At 38.6% G+C, this 23,987-nt stretch overlaps 1 protein-coding gene across 5 annotated transcripts in view; it reads left to right on the forward strand.

Annotated features, from left to right (window-relative positions):
• The window catches only part of EZH2 (enhancer of zeste 2 polycomb repressive complex 2 subunit), a 50,263-nt gene that overhangs the window by 17,517 nt on the left and 8,759 nt on the right, over positions 1 to 23,987 (forward strand). For 2 of the 5 annotated variants that reach the window (XM_081996617.1, XM_081996619.1), the window contains exons 2-11: positions 75 to 176; positions 3,074 to 3,190; positions 4,550 to 4,670; positions 8,577 to 8,720; positions 9,276 to 9,378; positions 9,942 to 10,105; positions 16,413 to 16,504; positions 17,661 to 17,898; positions 18,307 to 18,476; positions 18,855 to 18,949. In XM_081996617.1, coding sequence (XP_081852743.1) covers positions 75 to 176; positions 3,074 to 3,190; positions 4,550 to 4,670; positions 8,577 to 8,720; positions 9,276 to 9,378; positions 9,942 to 10,105; positions 16,413 to 16,504; positions 17,661 to 17,898; positions 18,307 to 18,476; positions 18,855 to 18,949 — 1,346 coding nt within the window. Of the gene's footprint in view, positions 1 to 74; positions 204 to 3,073; positions 3,191 to 4,549; positions 4,671 to 8,576; positions 8,721 to 9,275; positions 9,379 to 9,941; positions 10,121 to 16,412; positions 16,505 to 17,660; positions 17,899 to 18,306; positions 18,477 to 18,854; positions 18,950 to 23,987 lie in introns of all 5 variants that reach the window. The other 3 variants (XM_081996620.1, XM_081996616.1, XM_081996618.1) reach the window with 3 other exon arrangements.

A 23,987-nucleotide genomic window follows, 5' to 3' on the forward strand; every position in this document is an offset into this window, starting at 1 on the left:
GCCTGAACATGCTAGCAGGTGAATTTTGAGTCTTTGATTTATTTGTAATGTTTACAACTGTGATTAATTTTTAGAGTATGTTTAATTCTAATCGTCAGAAGATACTGGAAAGAACTGAAATACTAAATCAAGAATGGAAACAACGTAGGATACAGCCTGTTCACATCATGACTTCTGTGAGCTCATTGCGCGGGACCAGGGAGGTTGGTTAACATGTGTTGTGGTAATTCCACTTAGAAGGTTGTTATCACATTTTTATTTTATTACTGGAAAGTTGGCTGATTTGGGGTTTTGGGGTTTTGTTTTTTTTTTCCTTTTTTTCTCCAGTATGACATGACTTGGCAGCTAAATACTTTTCGTAAGAGTCTCTTAAATATTTTATTTATGATTTCCTTCAATCATCTGGAAAGCAAGAAATATGTAGCAGGCTACCTAGCTTTGAACAACACACAAAAGTGAAACTTCTTTATTTCTGATAATACCTGGATCATACCTCAGAATCCTTTAATCAAACCATTTTGTCTCACTGATATTGGGAGTTTAATCTTGCTCCTATTGGAGTTGACTCCCAGTGGTACAAATGAGTAGTTACTTTGATTCTTATTGAGTTAAAGCACATGAAAACTAGGAACACACCCACTTGAAAAAGTCTTCTTTATGGTTCTCAAAGGAGTTAGTTGAGTTGATGCACCATTGTGTTGCTCAAGCAGAATGGATGCTAAATTTTTGAAAAACACTTCCATGATGGTGATGCAATTTAAGCATCTAAACTGGCTTTCATGTTGGTAGCTTGAACAGTGGTTTATGCCTACTCCAACTTTCTGTGTTCAGCCCAGGTTAATTTATCTTCTTTCTCACTTGCTCTTCAGGCACTTCTCCAAACCAAGCCACTTTGAAGATGTTTCATGTTTAATAATCTGAAAAGCTAACTCTTTTCAGTAGGATGAGAATGAAAAGACTTTACTGTGAATAGGTTAAAAAAATAAAACACTTTCTTATCAAGGAAATTTGTCAGATTTTAGTTTTCTGAAAATTTTAGTGGGGAACTGGGGATATGTGTGTGTCAGAGGTACATTTATGCACATGCATTTTCAAATACAAACAGGCAAGGACCTTTGCTTGAGTATTTTCTTTTAAACATGGCTGAATATGCAACTACTCACATACAGCTCTATACCTATTATATGGCACTGTAAGATCAGAATTTCTGATAATAATTGACACAGGTACACATCCAATTTTCTTTCTTTTTTTGTTAGTAAATGATCATTCCTCACCATGCCTTTTACTTTTTTCTTCTCTTTTAAATTTTTTTGATGATGTTGATTTGTTGATTACCTGCCTGAATTGATAGAGCACACTAATTACTGCATTCAAATCCAGTCTCTGTCTCATGAATCAGAACTCTAATGCTTGATTTAAGATTGCCGTAATTTATAGTTAGAGAAGGGAGACAAAGAAATGGTGGGGGTTTTAAAAGATTACTTTAAAATCTTTTTTTTTCTTAATGTGCTGAATTTCTTCAGAGTTGCACAGGACACTGCCTAGAAGTTTAGTGACCTGATGGAAAGGTTTTGTGAGAGCCTTCATGTGTTTGGTGAAGACTGCAGGGCACCGCTGGTGACAAATTTTCTTCATTGGCTAGTCCAGTCAGCATCAACCAGAGATCGCAACATGTCCTGTGCTAGCCTTATAAAGATTGAGATGAGTTCCATATCAAAACAACGGGGCAACATAACTGAAACTTAGTACCAAACATTTTGAGTCATTTTGGTATAGCTCATTGGTCAGCCTGAGACTTCTAGTTCCAAAGATGAAGTAATTATTTTTTTTACTTTTGTATTTTTCTTTAAAAATACATGAAAAATATGTTAGATGGCTGTTAGAAAATTAAACATTAACCTGAAATGGGAATAAAGCATGGCATAGGACAGTGTCTTGAGTATTGATGTGCACAGCAGAAATCTAATTTAATTTACTGCAGATTATAAAGCAAATAAAAAAATCTGGCTTGTGTCATTCTACCAGGGTACTGTCTCTGTATACTGTTTGTTACATTACTTTGTGTATTTCTTTAGAAATGTGAAGCTCTGTTCATCTTTCCCTTCTGGAAAGGAGAAAGATCTTTTGTCTCCACTTCCTTTTTTCCTTTCAGGTAGCTATGATAGCCGTTCTCAACTTTATTTTGCCTACCTCCAAATCCTCTCTGTTCTTTCCCTAGCTTTGTATGTTCCTGTCTCCTTTTGTTTGTAACTTTTTTCAGAGTTCTTCATACTGCTGTCGAGTTTTTGAGAAAAGTTGATCTGTGTCTGTTAACTGCTGAATAGATAGAAGAATAACCTAGAAGTTTTCTGTGTTTCTATGGCATGTTTATCCTTTGGAGGCTGCATAAACCTCTGAATCTCAAAAAAAAAAAAAAAAGTCCTGTAGGTGAAAAACTCATTGACATGTCCAGAGTTGCATATTAAGAGTTAATTTTCATTTTACTGCTGTAAGCAGTGACCATAATCAAAGGCTTGACGATAACATAAACAGACAATAATGGGGAAACGGGGCAGGAATTAACAAGACGTGGAGAATTTATTTCCCTAAAATGTCTCCTGGAATTAAAGTAAAATTTTATTTAACATAAATAATACATGATTTCTGCAGTGTATTGGTCTGAAGCCAGGGGAATTCAGTTGTCTCTCTGATGGCTTGAGTAAATACTCGATAACACCAGTGTAGCAGCAACAGGTACTAAATCTGTTTTGAGATAACAAACATAATTTGTATTATAGGTTGAATAGTCTGAGTGAAATACTCTCACAGCCACTTAAGAAGTGAAAAAAACCATTGTGATCTATTAGCAAAGGTATTGACATAGAAATAATTCTTGCATCTCTTTTCCTGCTAAACCTGTTCTTACTATTATGCTGTAAAAACCTGATGCAATTTTCAAAGGCTCATATAGCTAATTTTGACAAACACCAAACACTTTGAATTTTGTACATTGTAGAGTGTTCTGTGATTAATTTTTTTCTTTTTGCTTCCGATGTTGCTATGTAAGTGTAACTTCAACCTCCTATTTCAGTGCTCTGTTACCAGTGACATAGATTTTCCAAAACAAGTCATCCCACTGAAGACTCTCAATGCTGTTGCTTCTGTACCTATAATGTATTCTTGGTCTCCCCTTCAACAGAATTTTATGGTAAGTTTAAAAAAAGTGCTGGGAGGAGAAATATATGGAGAAAAGGGAGGGGCTAATTTTAGAGATAAACCACGAAAAATCTGTTGCCAGTTACCCTCCCTATCTTTTTGGTTTTGGTATTAAGGCAGTAATAATCAGAAAGAGACTCCCCCAAATAAAATAAAATAAAAGAAAAAGTAACTTTGATTGCAAACTAAACCTCTGTCCTCAATGAATGTACGTATCTCTAAAACCTTGCTGTAAAGAGACCGTAAGTTTATTTAATTCAGGTGACCAGTTGTTTTGTATGGCATTTAACAAATGTGGATTTATTTGAAAGCATATAATTAGTGTAAGGAGAAATACTTTCTGAGGGATATGAGTGTCTTTATGTAAGACAATCAACCAATGTGTATCTGTAGCAGAATAATTCTTATGGAATAAAGAGAACTTACTCCTAAAAGAGTCTCCTCACATAAGGGTCATTCTTGCATAGCAACTGAGTATAGCCTTTTCTTCTGATTAGCTTCACTGTATGCAAAAGCCATATTATTAGATTTATTTGAAAGGCTTAGCTTATCACGCATCTTTGTCACATCATTTTGTATATGATCACCTTTGACTTGTTATTATAATAATAATCGTAGCAAAATGATTTAAATAACCAGTTTTATCAGTATATATACAGAGTTCTTCCACACTCTTCTTGCTTTCAATTCATCAGTGTTTGGATATTTTGCACTGCTGCAGAATCATCAGCAGGAAAGTTTATGTTTATTTTCTTAACAATGGAAGTTTATTCTGTAGTATTGGAAGATACAGCTGAGTATCAAGGTCTGTAAATTCTACAGATAAAACATGGGAGTATTAATGCTTTTTGTCTGCATATAGACTAAAAAATTACAATATAGTTCAGATCAAATTGTGAAGCATGTTTCTGTGCTTGCTCTTTAGACAACTTGAATTTAGAGTCTTCTTGTATCATATTTTCTTACCTCTGGCAAAGCAATGAAGGGGTGGTTTCCATTGGACATTACTGTGGAAGAGAACCAAGGAAGGGAGAATGAACTTCATCAAATGAAAGCTTCCCAAATCTAGGTAGCTTACTGTGTTTCAATAGTAGAAGCTTTGTGGAAACGTCCTGCTAACCGTCATGTTAGCAGCTAGTGTCAGTATCTTCAGGCAGTCACCACAGTGCAAAAAATTGTTGAACAAAGATGAGGGTTTTGTTTTATGTATCTGGTTAATGGTAAATGTGCTAAAGCAGCGAAGCCAGTTAGTTAACTGTGGTAGCTAGACACCTGCAGATTGAGAAAATAGCAGTGCAGAAATGGTCAATTGACAATGCAATTTGAAATTGATTATAACTGTTGTTACTAGGTAGAGGATGAAACTGTTTTACATAACATTCCGTATATGGGAGATGAAGTGCTTGACCAGGATGGTACCTTTATTGAAGAACTGATCAAGAACTATGATGGGAAGGTGCATGGAGACAGAGGTGAGCCCAAACACTCAGGTATACTAATCACTTCTTCCTAAATAAATAACTGGTGTCAGTGTTGCTTTGTAAGGCCTGATGCTTGACTGTTACAGTAGTATCTCTAGAATCCCTGCATTGTGTAAACACTGGGTATAGCAGACTTTGCTTATGAAAATGCAAAGCAATATATTTAAATAAGCCTGCCAATTGTTAAAGTAGCAGTATGGAGAAATGAACCACCTAACTTTTTCCCTTGACCATACAGTGATTCATCATAATCACAAAATCATAGAACAGTTTGGGTTGGAAGGGACTTTTAAAGGGCATCTAGTGCAACCCCCCTGCAATGAGCAGAGACATCTTCAACTAGATCAGGTTGCTCAGAGTCCAACCTCACCTTGAATGTTGCCAGGGATGGGGCACCTACCATCTCTCTGGGCAACCAGTTTCCAGTGTTTTGCCACCCTCATTGTGGAAAAACTTCTTCCTTATATCTAGTCAAAATGTACCCTCTTTCAGTTTAAAACCATTACTCCTTGTCCTACTGCAACAGGCCCTGCTTTAGGCATGGGTCTGTCCCCATTCTTCTTGTAAGCCCCCTCTAAGTACTGAAAGGCTGCAATAAGGTCTCCCCGGAGCCTTCTCTTCTCCCAGCTGAACAATCCCAACTCTCTCAGCCTTTCTTCATAGGAGAGGTGTTCCATCCTTCTGATCATTTTTGTGGCCCTCCTCTGGACCCTCTCCAACAGGTCCATCTCTTTCCTGTGCTGAGGGCTCCAGAGCTGGACACAGTACTCCAGGTGGGGTCACTCACCAGAGTGGAGTAGAAGGGCAGGATCACAGAGTCACTAAGGTTGGAAAGGACCTTCAAGATCATCAAGTCCAACCATTAATCCAGCGCCACCGTGTCCCCTAAACTATGTCCTGAGGCATGACATCCACACGTTTTTTGAACACTTCCAGAGATGGTGAATGCACTGCCTCCCTCGGCAGCCTGTTCCAATGCTTGACCACCCTCTTGGTGAAGAAATTTTTCCTAATATCCAATCTAAACCTCCTCTGGTGCAACTTGAGACCATTTCCTCTCATCCTATCACTAGTTAGTTGGGAGAACAGACCAACACCCTCGTCGCCACAACCCCCTTTCAGGTAGTTGTAGAGAGCGACAAGGTCTCCCCTCAGCCTCCTTTTCTCCAGACTGAACAACCCCCGTTCCCTCAGCCGCTCCTCATAAGACTTGTTCTTCAGACCCCTCACCAGCTTTGTTGCCCTTCTTTGGACACGCTCCAGCACCTCAATGTCCTTCTTGTAGTGAGGGGCCCAAAACTGAATGCAGTATTCAAGGTGCAGCCTCACCAGTCGGCACTGTAAAGGGGCATGATCACTTCCCTACTGCTGCTGGCCACACTATTCCTGATACAGGCCAGGGCGCTCTTGGTCTTCTTGGCCACCTGGGCACACTGCCGGCTCATATTCAGCCAGCTGTCAACCTGCACCCCCAGGTCCTTTTCCACCGGGCAGCTCTCCAGCCACTCCTCCCCAAGCCTTTTGATGCAGCCCAGGATACGGTTGGCCTTCTGGGCTGCGAGCGCACATTGCTGGTTCATGTCCAGCTTTTCATTCACCAGTGCCCACAAGTCCTTCTCAGCAGGGCTGCTCTCAATGCCTTCATCCCCCAGCCTGTACTGATAGTGGCCAGGGGTTGCCCTGACCCAGGTGCAGGACCCTGCGCTTGGCCTTGTTGAACCCCAGGAGGTTCACATGAGCACATTCCTTGAGCTTGTCCAGGTCACTCTGAATGGCATCCTGTCCCTCAGGCACGTCAGCTGCACCACTCAGCTTGGTGTCGTCTGCAGACTTGCTGAGGGTGCACTCACTCTGTATGTTACTGATGAGGAACTTAGACAGTACTGGTCCAAATACAGACCCCTGAGGGACACCACTCATCACTAATAAAGCCTAGGTGCAACTTTGAGAAGTTCTTGCTCTTCAATTTTGTGCTCAGAACTTTGGAATATAGTAGTGTAATGTCCCTACATGTGTCCTGCCTAGCGGAAAGTGGCAGAAGTATGCAAAACTCTGATAATGACAAAACTTGTGAATGCGATTCTATACAACAACCTCTTTTGGGGTTTTTTTTCCCCTTTATGGAAATTATTAGTTACTTAAAAACCTCCTTCCTGTAAGTCAGAGCAAAGTTGTATCCTTCTCTTGGTATATTATATATATGTATTCTTAGGTGTAGTTTACCTCTTATTCTGTGTGGGAGCTGGACTATACGTGATGTTATCTGTCTCTTAGTTTGCCAAAGTCTCAGTGAAGTAGCAACCTTTCACTTGCTCTGTGGCCCACTCAGAACTGGCTTATACAAGCCTGAACTTTACAGTTGTAAAGGTTTCTCTGACTACTCTGCTTCCCCTTCATGGAAACATTACCCACACAACAAATGGGGCGTTGTTTCTTAAAATTGGTTATATTCCTGTTAATGGTGGAGTGACTGAGAAAGAGAACTAAATTTTTCAGTACATTGTTTGCCATTCATGAACATTAAGCCTGCAATTCAATAATAAATGCTACTCAGTCTTACACCAGTCTTGTTAATGTCCTCAGGATAGCTGGTACCTTTATATTTCATGAGAAACATGAAATGTTTCATGGGGTTTTGCCTTTGGATATTTTTACAAATGTATTGATTGATGACATCCTTGTCAGAGGTCCGGTTATGTCAAAATGGTGACATTACTAGTAAATGCCTTCTATTATTGATTTAATTTATTATTAAATGAGTCTAGCTTTGAAGTTAATCTTGTTTCACAGTCTTGAGTCCCAAGTTTATGATGGCAATTACTGTTATTATGAGTCCTTTAAAACTATATATCAAAAGTAGAAGAATGTTTTTTTTAGTCTCCCAATAACTAGTATTCTTGTGTGACACTAAATGTAAATGCTGTGGGAATCTGTAATCCAAAAGCATTCCCATGTAGGCATCAGAATTGTAAACTAGCCCTGTAATTGCACTGATGGGAGAGAAATTCATACTAACCTGTGTGTGTATATTAAGAGTTCTGTTTAAAACATCCAAATGAAGTACCTGCTTGTTTTCATTGTCTGCATAGGAATAAAACTATTAGTTTCCTTCAAGTTGTAGTTTGACATCCAACACAGGCTGACCACGTTCAAAAGATAAGCACTACAGTTCCTACATAGTTCATGGTTATTTTTTGAAAAATAACAGCAGTCTCTGTCAACACTAACTATGATTTCTCCTCTCTGCAGAAATGCCTTACTGTCTGTCTGTGCTGTTTCCTGAATTTCAGAGCAGAATATAAGCTAAAAAGCAGATATATGCAGCATTGTATCCTTCAGTTTTCTCTTGATTTTTTTTTTTTTTTTTTTTTTTTTTTTTGGGTATATAACTGTATTCTTTTTCATCACCTTGCCAGTGGGGTCTATAGTGGGGAAGTGGATGCTATGGAACTACCAACCAAAAATCTCTCTGGAGGTTCCCTATCGGTCCAAGGATAGCTTCATAGACTGTTTGCATACGTTTCCAGGCTGTCTTAACCCAACCATGTTGGAATTGGGATTCTGCTATAAAACCTCTTAAATAGCCTAGCTAGTAAGTAATTTTTTTGTCTTCCAAGGAAGAGAGATTTATTTATGTCTACTGGTATGAAGTGCAGGGAGTTAGGAAAAGAAAAATTTCAACAAGTTTCCTTCTCCTCCTTCCCATTGTCAGTCTAAGAAACAAATACTGAGTATTTTTAACTCTTCTCAGTTCATACATTGAAATTAAGAGAAGAAAAAAATTTTTTTCATAAATTACAGTATTTGCCATAATTTAATTCAAATGTAGGGAGGATTAAAAATACTTCATATATACCTCGTGCTTTTCTGTTCACTCCCAATTTTGCTGAATTTCAGAATGTGGATTTATCAATGATGAAATATTTGTTGAGCTGGTCAATGCACTTGGTCAATATAGTGATGATGAAGATGATGATGATGGAGATGACAATCCTGATGAAAGAGATGACAAGCAAAAAGATCGGGAAGGTAACAGGATGGGTATGTCTGTCTGCAGACTTCAAAAATTAAAACAAAAAACCCCTTTTTTTTAATCACTCAATAATTTGTTCAAACCCTTCTACTTGATAGTTTTCAAGTCTAAAGTAGTATCATTTTCTTCATCATTTCCTCTGCCATTTAGTTCAAGAGTTGTACAGAGAATACTATGAAAAGTGCTTTTGCCAATTTTTGCCAGTCTGTATACTGAGACAGTCAAATGCACCAAAAATCAGTCGGGTATCTGTCTAATAAATGCTTTGGTACTCCTCAGAAAATGTAATATCATTATTCTAAAGTAGGCAGAGTTCTAAATTGACATCTCCATCTGCTGGTGAAATAATGGTTTCTCCAAATTTTACTAGTAGAGTTCTCTCAGCAGGAAAGATTACTTAATGCAGTTTAAGTTGTCCGTAACTTAGAAATAAAAACCTTTGCTTCTTTTTTTATAAGGATTTTGGTGAAGCCACCCTTTCTCTAAACACCTCCTTGAAGTATCAAAGAGCAGAAATATAATTTTTTTGTTGTTGTTTAAAAATTTTTTTGCTTCTTTGACAGAGAAAGAAACCCACCCACCTCGGAGATTTCCTTCTGACAAGATATTTGAAGCCATTTCCTCAATGTTTCCAGACAAGGGTACAGCAGAAGAATTGAAAGAGAAGTAAGAAAGTGTTTCTTAGGATATATTGCTGTGTTGCTTTATGCAACAATGATTCCTTGATGTCATTAAATATTTGTTGATTAGGAGTGGTTCCCCTTTCTGCTAGGTTCTGTGGCAGTTGTGTAACTTCTGCAAGTGATACTTGAAGGGAATTAGCTGTTCCCCCTAAGTCAAACAATACAGAGGTGTTTATTAGCCTTCCTTTCAAACTATTGAAAAGCGAGTGCTTGCATGTGTTTAATAATCTATGTTTTTTTTGAAGTGGTAAAATAAAAGCTTCTGTTCAAAAAGGAGACTTTTTTTTTTTGAGTTAGTGAGTGATAGTGAATAATATATATGAGGAGATGATGGTCCAGAAAATAAATGCATTCTTTCTTAGCCAATTTTATATCTGTATTAAAGAGTATGGAATAAAGCTGTCATGTCACTGACAGACTGACCCTTCTAGCTGGCACATATTTCTTAATTTTTTTTTTAATTTGTCACTGAAAATGCAGAGCTGTAGTGGAATCAAAAATTACTTTTTTATTATGAATAATTAACTTCTATTTCTTTCTTTTAAGATACAAAGAACTCACTGAGCAGCAGCTTCCTGGAGCTCTTCCTCCTGAATGCACACCAAACATAGATGGACCAAACGCTAAATCTGTTCAGAGGGAGCAAAGCCTGCACTCTTTTCACACGCTCTTCTGTAGACGCTGTTTTAAATATGATTGCTTCTTACATCGTAAGTACAATTATAGTGTGCTTGTATATCTCTTATTTTTTACAAGTCAGGAAACTTAAAAGTACCATAAGATGCAATACAGAAGGAAGGAAAGAGAAGAAAAAATAAAACCAGTAATATTGCTAAAGTTTACGAAACTAACTTGTCCATGTTGACATCATTTTGCAGTGAAAACTATACCTCAAAACACTGAATGCACCTGTCTGGGGTAGTTCATTATCCTTTTTGTATTTAGGAGTCTGTATAGAATTCTTGGCTTGGACCAACCTGTAATGTTACTTCTCTTTTTACAGTCTTCAAGAAAACGACATTGCTTTCTACTACTGTTTGTTTGTTACACTTTTTCAGTTTGTGCGTGGAGAATGGAATATATTTTTCCATAAAAATACCTGGTTGTTCGTCAGACTTGTTTCATTTTTCAGCAGGGAGAATGAACATCCATGAATAGTTTTATCTTTCATTCTCTCAGGTTACTTTCTAGCCACTTTACTTGTACCTGGTGATTTGAAGAATTATTATTTCAGACAGTTGAGTTTTAGAAATTGTGATATCCTTTCCAGTGAATTGCTTTCATGTTGCCCCATTCTTTTGGGGGAAGGATTTAACAAGAGTGTTAGCACTGATGTTAATTTCCATTTGCAAAGTGTAAAGGGTAAGAGAGATTCTGAAGTGTTACTCAAGACACTTTCTCTGAGAACAGAGTCAAATGTAAAGGAGAACGTAACAGTCAAATACGAAATGGTTTCAACTTGTAGTTGAATACTATGATACCCTCTATTTCAAATTAATTTTCTCTTTTGACTTAATTGTTTATTTGCATGTTCCACTGTGACTGTGCATGCATGTTCATTTGGAAATCTTTGTGCTTTGTCAGCAGCTCCTCATTCAGCACACATGCAATCTGCCAGTATTTGTACTTGACACTGAAGGCTTCGCACAGTGCTGCTGCTTTTTAGTATCCCTTAGTTGCCTTTCAGTTTGAGGAGGAACTGGAGTTGTTCTGTAGATGGCAGGGCGGGGAGAAGCTTTTCCTGCTCCTACTTTCCTATTTGTGGCTTTTGGAGTTAGGTCTGTTAGTTTCAATTTCTCCTTGCATTCTGTTGTCAGGCCTTGCTTGAAAATAGAAATAAAGAAGCTTTTACTTCTGAATAATGCTTAAGAACAGTAAGTTTCTGGAAGTATAGCTGCCGCCTTGCTCAGCCAGATTCAACATGGCATGTTTTCTGAAGCTGTAGGTTTTGTTTAGAAGTATCTTGTTTGCCTGGATGACTCATTCCAAGAAACGGTTTGTGCAACCCTAGCCTGTAGGACAGGGAAGTGAAGCTGTATGCTACTTCTTGGCAAATCCATTTGTCTGCTAGTGGTTTTCCTGACACTCTCAACAGTCTAGCAGGGAGATTAAGTGCCAGTCTAGTTTTACTTCTTCAAAAAAATTTTGGTTAAGTCAACAAGAAAGTGTTGTCCAGACATAGTAAGAAACTTTTTCCAGCAGCACCTGAGAAGATTTTAGGTACTTCTGCAGCACTGGTTTTAGGTCATTTTTCTCACTAATTTTATAAACTTGTAGGAGTTTTCCAGTGAAGATATGGACTCCTCTAAAATACTCATATATTTGATTACTTACATAGTTTATGTAGATTTGCCTTTCATAGTCATTTTTTCAGATTGTTAGAAGTAGAACTGAAATGATCCACAGACCGCATTTTGGTACCTATGACTCGGGGGAGCCTGGTATTACCAGTCCACAGTTTTGAGGCACCAACTCTGAGAGACTTCCTTTCTTTTAGTGCTGTGAAGGACAGGTTCATAATGTTGTTCATTTTGACATGTTCTTAAGTGCCAGATTCAGCCAATGACAAAGTCCAGTGTAATGTCGCTGATAGCTGAAGGACCTCAGTTCTCACACTAGCAGCATCCTTTAAGATGAAAGCATTGTGTCCCCTTTCTCTGAGTTCATAACCTTCAGATGGAAGACGAAGTGTTTATGCTAAAAGATTGCCTAAGTTCTTGTTGCTGGTGATTTTTGAGAAGCCCCTTAAACAAGTCACTATTCTTTCCAAAGTGGTGTATGTCCAAAGCTTCATTTTAAACCATGCCTCATACTTGAAAAGGCCCAAACTTTAAGTCATCTCTTCAGGTTTTCAGGGCCATAGCAGAAAGAGGGAAGAATAACACTTCCACTGTGGAGGCATTCAAGATGTACCTTTGTGTCAAGATGGAGTGTGAAATTACCGGTTATGATAATGCTCTTTATAACAGCTTATGCAGCACATGCATTGTCACTGATAAAAATATATTTGATACTTCATTGTTGCAAAGAGATCTCTTGAAGCTTGATTTACACACTCACTATGTAGCCTCCAGGCTGGACACTGAATGTAGTAAGCTCATGCTTCAGTCACCATTCCCTGAAGACATAAACAAATCTCACCTCTACAATGACTGGTCACTGCTTTGGATGCATTGCTTCCTTCTGCTTTTGTCTGTAGTAACACCGAAGAAAGAGGATTGTTTTCTGTCTGTCTGCATGTCTGTCTAGAGCTAGGAATTTATATGTTAGAAACTGAGTCAGTTGTATGACCTCTTCACTTTCTGTGAAATGTTAAGACTGTTGATCAAAATCTACCATATTCATTGTGGGAATAAGTAACTCATCAAAAAAAGACTACTCTGGTTATTGGAAGGCTGCACTAGCAATTTTCAGTGTCTCTGCAACAATTTAACAATTTAACTTTTTTTAAAAGTTGGTAACATTCCTACTAGCACCCTAATCAGTTGCCCCTATGTTCTACTTCATGCAATTGCGAAGCACTACAGGATCATGTCCTGGCTTTTGCAGATGACATTTTTGATGATTTACTTTGGTAATATCATGGACTACAGGGATCAGATTTGTACTTTGAAAGGTGCAAATCTCTGGAGAAGGCACAGAGAATTAAAAAAAAAAAAAAGGAATTCTGTTAGGTCTGGTTTTGATTTTTGTAATTCCACCTCTTGGATTCAGTTTTTTTTAAGATTAGCCTTATTTTATGGAGTTCTAAATCTTTGTTCTAGAACTTTTGAATTAAATATTGGAAAAGTTATCATTAGATTTTTAACGTGTCAAGTCCCCTTGACGACCTGGCAATCCCTTTATGTGCAGGTGATGACATTACTGAAAAAACTTGTGTACCGACTTCATTTGCTGACAGCAAGGAATTATGCCTAAATGTCTGGACTAACAAAGAATTTAGAAGAAGGAAAAATATCAGGTAGGGAGAATTTCCCAAATAGCTTGACTGTGAAGCAAATGTACATTTCAGGCTAAACTGTTGCCTGTGTACTTTCACATTATGAAAAATATGAGAATTGAGTCCATTGGGGTTGAGATAGGTAATAAATCTCAAAGGATAGAAATCATGCTCAGTGAAGCAGTTTTAGAAATACTTTCTTAAGGACATTATTGAAGAAATATGGAGTTTAGTTACTTAGGAAATTCTGCAAAGTCTTCCTTGATTTTTGAAAACAAAAGACTACTGATATTTGCAAGATTCATAATACAGCTGTACGAAGTGCTTTATTCTTGTCCTGTGTCCTTTCTTTGTAACAAGCCTCTCGAAGAAATGCCTTGCAATAGAGGTGGTAGATTCTGACTATAGTTGTCAGTACTATACTATGTTGGGTGTTTTTGAAACAGTGGAATACAAGATACGATTCTAACATTAAGTATCAGATATAGCATATTTTTGAGGTCTCGCTGGTTTAAAAAGTTAAACGACTTGTTTCAGTGCATTACAAACTAAATGTTTCTTCATTGTATAAAGGAAAACAATTTTTTAAAAAAATAAACACTCATTTTAGGACCTCGCACAAATGAACTTGAGAGACATGTTTGCATCTGCAAGTGACATTCTACATAAAAAGAACAGTTTTGATTTCTGCACATTGCAGCAGTCTACTATGGATCATGGCTTGCAGATATTTTACTGTTCTTTTGCATTGTTGCAAAATTATTTTCCTTGTGGTATGAAGAGGGTAAAACAGTTATGTGGGGGGGCGGGGGAAACTAAACACCCAGAACAACAAAACAACTGTGAGTGAATGAAATGGTATACTGTGCAAATTTAAAGCTGCAGTGTTCAAAAATGTGATTTCCCCCACACACTTCCCCTCCAGTTTTGGGTGAGGGGCTCCCATCATCTCATTGTTTCTTAAAAGATGGAAAGAGGTGGAATAACTTAGCATTAAATTGCAAGGTTTCTTTGCCATTTAACAAATTTTACTACAGAATGTATGAATGCTTCAAGGATATGTGAAACATGAGAAGTGACACACCACATAAAAGCTTTTAACTGGAATGTGGGGGAAGAAAGAGTGCTAATAGTAATCCAGTGCATAAATTACTTTCCTATACTTGCTTGTAAGTAATTTTTACATATCTGTATGTCCATAGGTGGAAGATAGAAGCTTTTTTGTGTTCCCAGATTCATAAAATGTAATATATTTCTCTGGAGAAAGTGATGCAATATTTAATTAGTGATACTTTCATATTGTTTATACTTTTTTAAGAAAGCCTTGGAAGAAAACATTGCTTCCCTGAGGTTCCCATGTGCTGCTGTCATTAACACAGGCATAGCTTATTATAGAACTTATTATTTGAGTTCCAGCATATCTTCCCTTACGGGAGGGGAGCACGAAGTGATTGTTCCAAGATAGAGTGGTTTCATCAGAGAACCTCTCATAAGAAGTGCTTACCACCACTGGTCACCCTCTCTACTGGTGCCAAAACAAGTGCTTGTGGAGCAGCAGATCACGGAAATCAGATTTGCTTTTAAAAACTTGTGAAGACTCTGCCCACATTCTTTAAAAGGGAAGGAACTGCATTTAAAAAGTTCAGTCTTGATAGCATAGTAGACTATTCTAAAGAGAGAAGCCATGTGCATAATCTGTAAATAAAATGAGTAGGAAAGCCTATGGTGGTGGCTTATTGAAGGAGAAGGATGTGTGTGGTGTTGGTAACGGAACAGCTGTTATGGATTAATGTGGGTAAAAGGGGGGGATTTCTTCTTTCAGTTTGAACATTAGCACTTTTTATTCACTGAGTGTTAAAAATTTAACTGTAAGTTACATTCGCTTAACTGCAACTATGGTAAAACTTGAGTGCATTCTCCATTTTTGTTCCTTGCAGTTGTGTATGCAACTGTTAGCACGTGTAGGGGGAAAAAGTATTTACTGATATCTATCTATCTATCTTAAAACAAAAGAATTTGTTCCTTGAGCATGGAGGAATTTTTTTTTTTTTTAAAAAAAGAGAACTGCAGAAAACTAAGGATGGTATTTCAAAAAGCTCCTAATATAATTTTGGAACATGAGTATATGAGTTTTGGTGAGAGTCTAGCTGCAGGTTTTCCAGGCTTTAGTTAAGTAAGGGATATGGAAGGGTTCCCAAGACTTCCAGCAAAATGAGGAAACTCAGTCTCTATGAGATCCTGCTGGGAGGCAGGGATTGCATGAGGGGAAACCTCGTAGACATGAGCTCTGGCAAAGGGAATGGGTAGGAAACTGCTACCCTGTTATAAACATGCTCATGTTGCATCTGTAATGTACCCAGTTCTGTTCCATTCTGAGTCACTGTTCTGCAATTTGTACAGAGCTATACAGAGTCCATCAGATGCAGAGAAGTGTCTGGTCATGTAAGTTGCAGACTTAACTGTCGTCGTTCTGATCCATAGTGACTGTGTGATGCTAACTTATTTTTACCTTGCATCTGGGATATAGGAACTGAACTCTTATCACCTGTCAGCTTAGTTGGAATGATAAACTGATAAACTCATAGACTAAAAATGCTTATGTGTCCTTCTCACTAATGAAAAGTGGGTGCATTACCTTTACAAAGTGTGTGGGGTTGGATTTTTCGACAAGATAGAAATCAAACAGCTGAATCTTGTAGATTGAGAGATGATCATGCATTAACAGGAGAAGCCCTGAATAATTCTATTTAATTCCATTACCATGTTAAAGTGTTCTGTTCGTTGGGAAGGGAGAAATTCTTCCTTGATACATGAAACAAATGTGATGGTTGTCTTCACTGATGTAAATGGGCATGTGCAAAATTTAGCCATGTGCTGCCTCTGTGTTTAAGTGGTAAATCAAATGTCACTAGATTTTGTGACATTTATTTTGTGGGGTTTATTTTGTGTTCCCCCCCCCGCCCCCCCAATTTTTGTAAAGTCTTGGTGGACCTTGTATTTTGGGTACTGTTTGAGGTTAGATATTTAATGAATTTTTTTATATTAAAACTTACAAATGTGATGTTTTGATTCAACAGCATTCCACGCAACTCCTAATACTTATAAACGAAAGAATACAGAAACAGCATTAGATAATAAGCCTTGTGGACCGCACTGTTATCAACATCTGGTAAGAATTGCAGAAAACTAAGGATGGTACTCCAAAAAGCTCCTAATATAATTTTGGAACATGAGTATATGTATCAACATATACTTTGTTGTATCATAATTAAGTTGTTATTAATCAATTAAGTTATCAACATCTGGTAAGATAACTTCCTATATTAGAATTCACTAACACAGTGCTAGTGCTAGCTGTAGTATATCAAGCTACACTTAGTGTAAAGACATTCTGGATCTGTGCTAGTGCATGTATTTGTGGGCCACTCGCAGACAAGTATGTTATCTTCAGTTTGTGCAAAAGAAAAAGAGTTAACATCAGTCATCAAATGAAAGTCTAAGCAGGAATAATTTTAGCTCTACTAGATATAGCCTGAGATATTTCTAGGGAAGAAAGATTATTACTTCCTAATAATGTGTTGCTGCTATTGTGTCCAATCAAGTTAAAGAACTGTGTCTTAACACACTTAGCTCTCTCATAAGTTATACCACAACTAAAAATTAATAAAGTCTTTTTTAGCTTGCTGAAGGTGGATTCCATCCAGTATTTGTGCTCTTAAGAAACAACAGGATGGAAATGAATAAGGGGAAATCCTTAGTAATACAATTTCAAATCTCTCTCATACTTTCCCTAAATTTTTTAGTATGAGCAACCATGTAATTTTCCAATCTAAAAACTTGTAACACATTGCCATACCCCTTTCCACTAGAAAACAAATTACCAGTGATTGTATTTTAAAAAATACAGAATGCATGTTGTTTAAGTGCCATGTGCAACAAGAATTCTTATATTTTGCAGGGTATTCTCTATGGGAAAGTCTCATTTTTTTTTTTTTTTTCTGTCATTTAGGAAAATAGAAATTTACTACTGAATTATTTTTTACTTGGCAGCCAAAATGAAAGTGGAACTGAAATACTGACATAAGTAGTTTGTGAATGTAGATTTTTTTTTTCCCATGATAGCATCAAAAGTATTTATGTTCATGGTTAGCGTACATTTAACTGGAATTTGTGGGTATGTGATTAACTTGTAGAATAATGCAAAGTTATATAATACGCAAACAGAAACTCTCCCAATGCAAGTAGAATGTGTTCTCCCTGATCCCTGACACAGGTGAAAACACTTTTTAACTATTTCACTGAAAATTGTAATGTTTTTTGCTTAGGAAGGTGCAAAGGAGTTTGCAGCTGCCTTGACAGCTGAGCGTATAAAGACACCACCAAAGCGCCCAGGTGGCCGCCGAAGGGGAAGACTTCCAAACACCAGCAGACCCAGCACGCCAACAATAAATGTACTGGAATCAAAAGACACAGATAGTGACAGAGAAGCTGGAACTGAAACTGGAGGAGAAAACAATGATAAAGAAGAGGAGGAAAAGAAAGATGAAACATCCAGTTCCTCTGGTAAGGCTAGTCAGTGCTTCCTTATTCAATTATCTGCAGTGCTTCAGATGATGAAAAAAAAAAAAAAAGTTGAGCCATGTGATCCTAGAAACTGTGTATTTGGAATGTATGGAACTGAGTGAAAAGACAGAGTAATAATATGAGTTTAATGAAATAGAACCCTGTAAGAAAATTTCCAGATTTATGTAGAGAGGTGAGATTGTGTAATTTCAATAACTACGGTTACCTAATTTTTAACTTCTTTAAAAGAGGTATGTGGAAAAATGTGCTGTCACTTAGATTAGGAAACAACAACAACAAAAACCTGTGATATTTTTAACTACAGTTAATAATTAGAAAATTTTAAGGGCTCTAAAATTTTTGAAATATAGCCTTACATTGACTCATAGTCTCAATTATTTATTACAGAAGCAAATTCTAGATGTCAAACACCGATAAAGATGAAGCCAAATATTGAGCCTCCAGAGAATGTGGAATGGAGTGGTGCAGAAGCCTCAATGTTTAGAGTTCTTATTGGCACCTACTATGACAACTTCTGTGCAATTGCCAGACTGATTGGGACCAAAACATGCAGGCAGGTAAGAAGGGAACCTACTTAGTAAGAATGATAGTATTTTACTTTTAAAACTGGAGTATAGAAATACTAGTATTGATTACTATAGAGAAAATTAATGAATTTTCTTGGTTTTCCCAAGAATGCTATGATCTCGAACACATGCCACAAACATATAAAAGTTAGTTTTAAAACTGTTTCTAAATTAAATTTATAGGAGGTTTAAATTGGACTCTCTGTTCTTAAATGACAAAAATAATCAGCTTTAAATGTATTGAAAAGAGAGTACGACTGGATATAATCTGTAAGTTGTTGGTTGGAGGAAATCATACTAACTTAGAAAATGAGCAACTTTCTACTAGTGAGAGATTTATCGTGGATGTATTATGGTATCTCTTGTTAGGTGTATGAGTTTAGAGTAAAGGAATCTAGTATTATTGCTCCAGTCCCTGCTGAAGATGTTGATACTCCTCCCAGAAAGAAGAAAAGGAAACACAGGTAAATCTGTTACTAAATAACCTTAGCATAACAATAAATTGGAGATACAGGGGATCAGAATAGAAAGTATTTTGGAGGAAAAGTCATTCAACTCTTCTCCTTTTGCTTCCAAAAACAAAATTTGCAGCAATAAAATAAAATGGTGTTTTGATTTCAGACAAAAGTGTTATTGCACTGACAAGTATAACCTTCCACTTCTCTTCCTCTCTCCCTTCTTTTTAACCTCTTTAACAGCCAGATTGTTGTTAGCAGATTCTTGTAGGTATATTGCTTCAAGTAGTCAAACTAAGTTTAGGTTAGAAATACTCTACAGAGCTTGTTATAACATTCAAGATACTGTGGTATAATTTTGTTTGCACCAATAAACATTAAATTTGCAAGTGTTATAATGGGATTCAATAATGATTATATGGTATTTTGTAAATTGAAACTCAGGGGTTTTTATGGTGAAGTGTATTTCTTTAAGATTCAGCTGATCAGTAAGCGAAAATAGTAGGATTGCCTTTTGTTTTTCTTTGAGACACTATTCCTTTGTACCATCCAGTTTCATTATAAATTAGAACTTCAGCTAAAGAGCCAGGTTAACAAGCTAACTTGTTAACTTATTTAAGGTGAAGCTGCAATGAAGAACAAAATCAATTTTTTTGCTAGAGCCTCAAAGACTACCTGAAACAATTTCTGTTGAAATTGTAAACTTGGTGGCTACTGTGTGTCAGTGAATTGCATTTTTCTTTGAGAATCCTGAGGTCTGAAAAATGCAACATTGCATCGACTATTTTTATTCCGAGGGATCATAGCATAAAAGGTTTGAAGGGACCTTTAAAGGGCATCTAGTCAAACCCCCTTGCAATGAGCAGGGACATCTTCAACTAGATCAGGTTGCTCAGCACTCCATCCAACCTGACCTTGAATGTTGCCAGGGATAGGGCATCTACCACCTCTCTGGGCAACCAGTTACCAGTGGTTTGCCACTCTCCTTGTGAAAAATTTGCCCTCTTTCAGCTTAAAACCATTACACCTTGTCCTACAGGCCCTGCTAAAAAGTCTGTCCTCATCATTCTTGTAAGACTCCTTTAAGTACTGGAAGGCTGCAATAAGGTCTCCCCGGAGCCTTCTCTTCTCCCAGCTGAACAATCCCAACTCTCTCAGCCTTCCCTCTTAGGAGAGGTGCTCCATCCCTCTGATCATTTTTGTGGCCCTCCTCTGGACCCTCTCCAACAGGTCCATCTCTTTCCTGTGCTGAGGGCTCCAGAGCTGGACACAGTACTCCAGGTGGGGTCACTCACCAGAGCGGAGTAGAGAGGCAGAATCACCTTCCTCAGTCTGCTGGCCATGATGCTTTTGGTGCAGCCCAGGATACGGCTGGCCTTCTGGGCTGCGAGCGCACATTGCTGGTTCATGTCCAGCTTTTCATTCACCAGTGCCCACAAGTCCTTCTCAGCAGGGCTGCTCTCAATGCCTTCATCCCCCAGCCTGTACTGATAGTGGCCGGGGGATGCCCTGACCCAGGTGCAGGACCTTGCACTTGGCCTTGTTGAACCCCAGGAGGTTCACATGGGCACATTCCTTGAGCTTGTCCAGGTCACTCTGAATGGCATCCTGTCCCTCAGGCATGTCAACTGCACCACTCAGCTTGGTGTCATATGCAAACTTGTTGAAGGTGCACCCACTGTCTGTGTCACTCATTAAGAACTTAGACAATCCTGGTCCCAATACAGACCCCTGAGGGACACCACTCATCACTGATCCCCATCTGGACATGGAGCTGTTGACCACTTCCCTCTGGATGCGACCGTCCAACCAATTCCTCATCCACCAAACAGTCCAGTCATCAAATCCATATCTCTCAAATTTAGAGAGGAGCATGCTGTGGGGGACCATGTCAAAGGCCTTTCAGAAGCATTGGTAGCTCTTTCCTTGTCCACTGATGTGGTCGCTCTATCATAGAAGTCTACTAGATTGGTCAGGCAGGACTTGCCCTTGGTGAAGTCATGCTGGCTGTCTCAAATCACTTCCTTGTCCTCCATGTGCCTTAGCATAGCTTCTAGGAGGATCTTTTCCATGATCTTCTCAGGCACAGAGGTGAGGCTAACAGCTCGGTAGTTCCCAGGGCCCTCCTTGCTACCTTTTTTAAAAATGGGTGCAATGTTTCCCCTTTTTTTAGTCACCAGGGACTCCACCTGACTGCCATGACTTTTCAAATATCATGGAGAGTGGCTTGGCAACTACACAGCCAATTCCCTCAGGGCTCTGGGATACATGTCGTCAGGTCCCATGAACATACGTTCAGGTTCCTCATGTGGTCATGAACCTGATCTTCTCTTACAGTGGGAGGGACTTTGCTCCTCCAGTCCCTGTCTTGCAGTCCATCCACTCAAGAGGTATGGGAAGAGACACTGCCAGTGAAGACTGAGGCAGAGAGTCATGGAGTACCTCAGCCTTGTCCTCATCCATTGTTACCAGTCTGCCAGCCTTGCCCATCAAGGGGGCAAGAGGGGAACGCTTTCTTAGACCTTCCTTTCTGGCTGACATACCTATAGAACCCCTTATTATTATTATTCTTTGCATCCCTTGCCACGTTCAGCTCCAGCTATGCCTAGGCCATCCCTATGTAACTTGAATCACAGCATCCCTGTACTCATCCCAGGATACCTGTCCCTGCTCCCACTGCCTGTGCATTTCCTCCTTGCCCTTTAGTTTGACCAGCAGGTCTTGACTTAGCCATGCTGGCCTCTTGCCTTCCTTTCCTGATTTCTTACACCTGGGGATTGAGAGCTCTTGTGCTCTATGGAAAGCATCCTTAAAGATCTGCCAGCTCTGTTCTGCTCCCTTGTCCCTGGAGGCAGTTTCCCCAGGGGGACCTATTGACTAACTCCTTAAAGAGCTGGAATTTTGCTTTCCTAAAATTTAGCATCCTGACTTTACTCTGTGCCTGCCCCATATCCCTCAGGACTGTGAACTCCACCAGTGCATGATCACTGCAGCCCAGGCTGCCTCTAGTTTTGATGTCACCATTAGCTCACATGTGTTCGTGACAGACAGATTCAGTATGGCATCCCCTCTGGTAGGGCTGTCTATTACCTCACTTAGGAAGTTACGCTTCATGCACTCCAGGAGAGTCCTGGATTGCCTACAGCTTGCTGTGCTACTTTTCCAGCAGATGTTGGGGTGGTTGAAGTCCCCCAGCAGGACGGGAGCCTGTGAGCATGACGCTTCCTGTAGCTGGAGTAGGAAAGCTTCATCAATAGACTCCCCTTGATCGGGCGGCCTGTAATAGACACCAACCACAAGGTTCCCCTTGTTGCCTCGGTCCTTGATTCTTACCCATAAGCTTTCGACCTGCTTGTGGCTATTCTTCAGAGACAGATAAGAACATAAGGATAAGAACACAGGAGATAAGAAGCTGACTGAAAATTAGCACGAACATTTCTTTCTGCAAGCAGTAAGTACACTTTTTTCCATAAAACTTCCTATTTATCCCCTTAACTTTCCTTATTTTCCCCCAAGGTTGTTCTTCCAGTTCTCCCATTAATTCTTCTTGCTTCTGTCTTAGCTTGTCTAAGTATATTGTTTCCAGGTTTAGTGACATTCCTGATACTGGCTCAAACATATTGTTGATGTGGAGTAGAATGTTTCTGCTTTGTAGCATAGAGGCAGCTGATATGAGCTAAGAAAAGATTCAGTGAGCATCTGGAAGAGATTCTGTTCTCGGCAAAAACCACTGATTTAATGCTGTCACAGTTTTGAACTTTTTGTGTGTTTAGTGGGCTTGGCTGTTTAAATCTGGAGTTACTAGCCATAATGCAAGTTTGGATTATGCAGTTGGGAATTAGCTGGTTTTCAGATTCCTGCAAATTGCTATAAAAATGGTGCAACTACACTAGAAAAGAGCAACTAAAAGGATCAAATGTATTTTGACCCTGAAATGGATTACCAGGTTGACATTGTTTTTGAGGAGTTTTGAGACCTTTTTTTGTTCACACCCCCCCAATAAATAAAAGTACATACCATTATGTGGAGTTTCTTGATATTGTTTTGTTCTTATTCATTGCCAGTACAAAAAACTTCTATGCTAGCAATTCAGTTTTACAATGCCTTTTAATTCTTTTAACTCTCATTGAAGGAAGGAGGTAATTTTTTTTTTTTTTATTTCACAGAATATGTGGCAGTCAAGCTGTCTCCATTCTCCTATGTGCAGTAGTTTTTCAAAAAAGGAAAACCTTTTAGTCCACCTACATACTACTGTAATCTGAGCACTCTCCAAAGATGTTGCACAACTAGCAATTGGGGAAAACTATCTGGAAGTCTTTCTTTGTTTTCTAAGTTTCTTTGAGTTTACTCACTCCTGGAGTAAATTCAGTCCTAGAGCCAGGAAGCCCCTTCTGTCCTGTTTGCACTTTTCCATTGCAGGGGACTTACTGGTCTGCAGGTTTTCCATGTGTACATGTGGTGGACAGCCTTCAAGCAAAAGCAGCATTCACCAAAGAGAAAACCAGCAGCAGAAGACTGCTTTTAATGGCCTCTTGTAACTGTTTTCATAGCAGATCTTGCAAGACTTTGCGTATTTCCCATGTGATCTTGGTGCCCATGTTAGGCAGATTGAGCAACTAGCTGGCCAGACTACACCCCTCTTGGATAGTAAAAGATATTCTCTCCCTCCTTCCAATGTACTTTTTGTTAGATAGCCATAATAAGGCTGATCAATGAGAGGAGAAGACTTTTTATAAAAATTTTTTTTTTGAGAGCCAGTAAGCGTCAGAACCTGTCCTATGTATCAGAGACTAACCTGGCAGTCTGTGAAAACTCTGCTTTGCTGGAGGAGTAAGTACTTTGTATAGAAGCCAACAGAAAAATCTGAACCAAGAAAGAATTCAGAAAAGTATGAGTGTATGCTAGCGGGAGAGTATTTCTGCACTGTTCATTCTCTTATGTGTATGTTTTCTTCCATTGCTGGGAGCTGAATTGCATTTGCTTTAACTAATCAACACTCCTTCCTCTGAATTGGTAAGGATCTATTATTGACTGTAGGGCCATGTAA

The sequence above is a fragment of the Phaethon aethereus genome (assembly GCF_964289735.1).
Source record: "Phaethon aethereus genome assembly, chromosome: 2".
NCBI lineage: Eukaryota > Metazoa > Chordata > Aves > Phaethontiformes > Phaethontidae > Phaethon > Phaethon aethereus.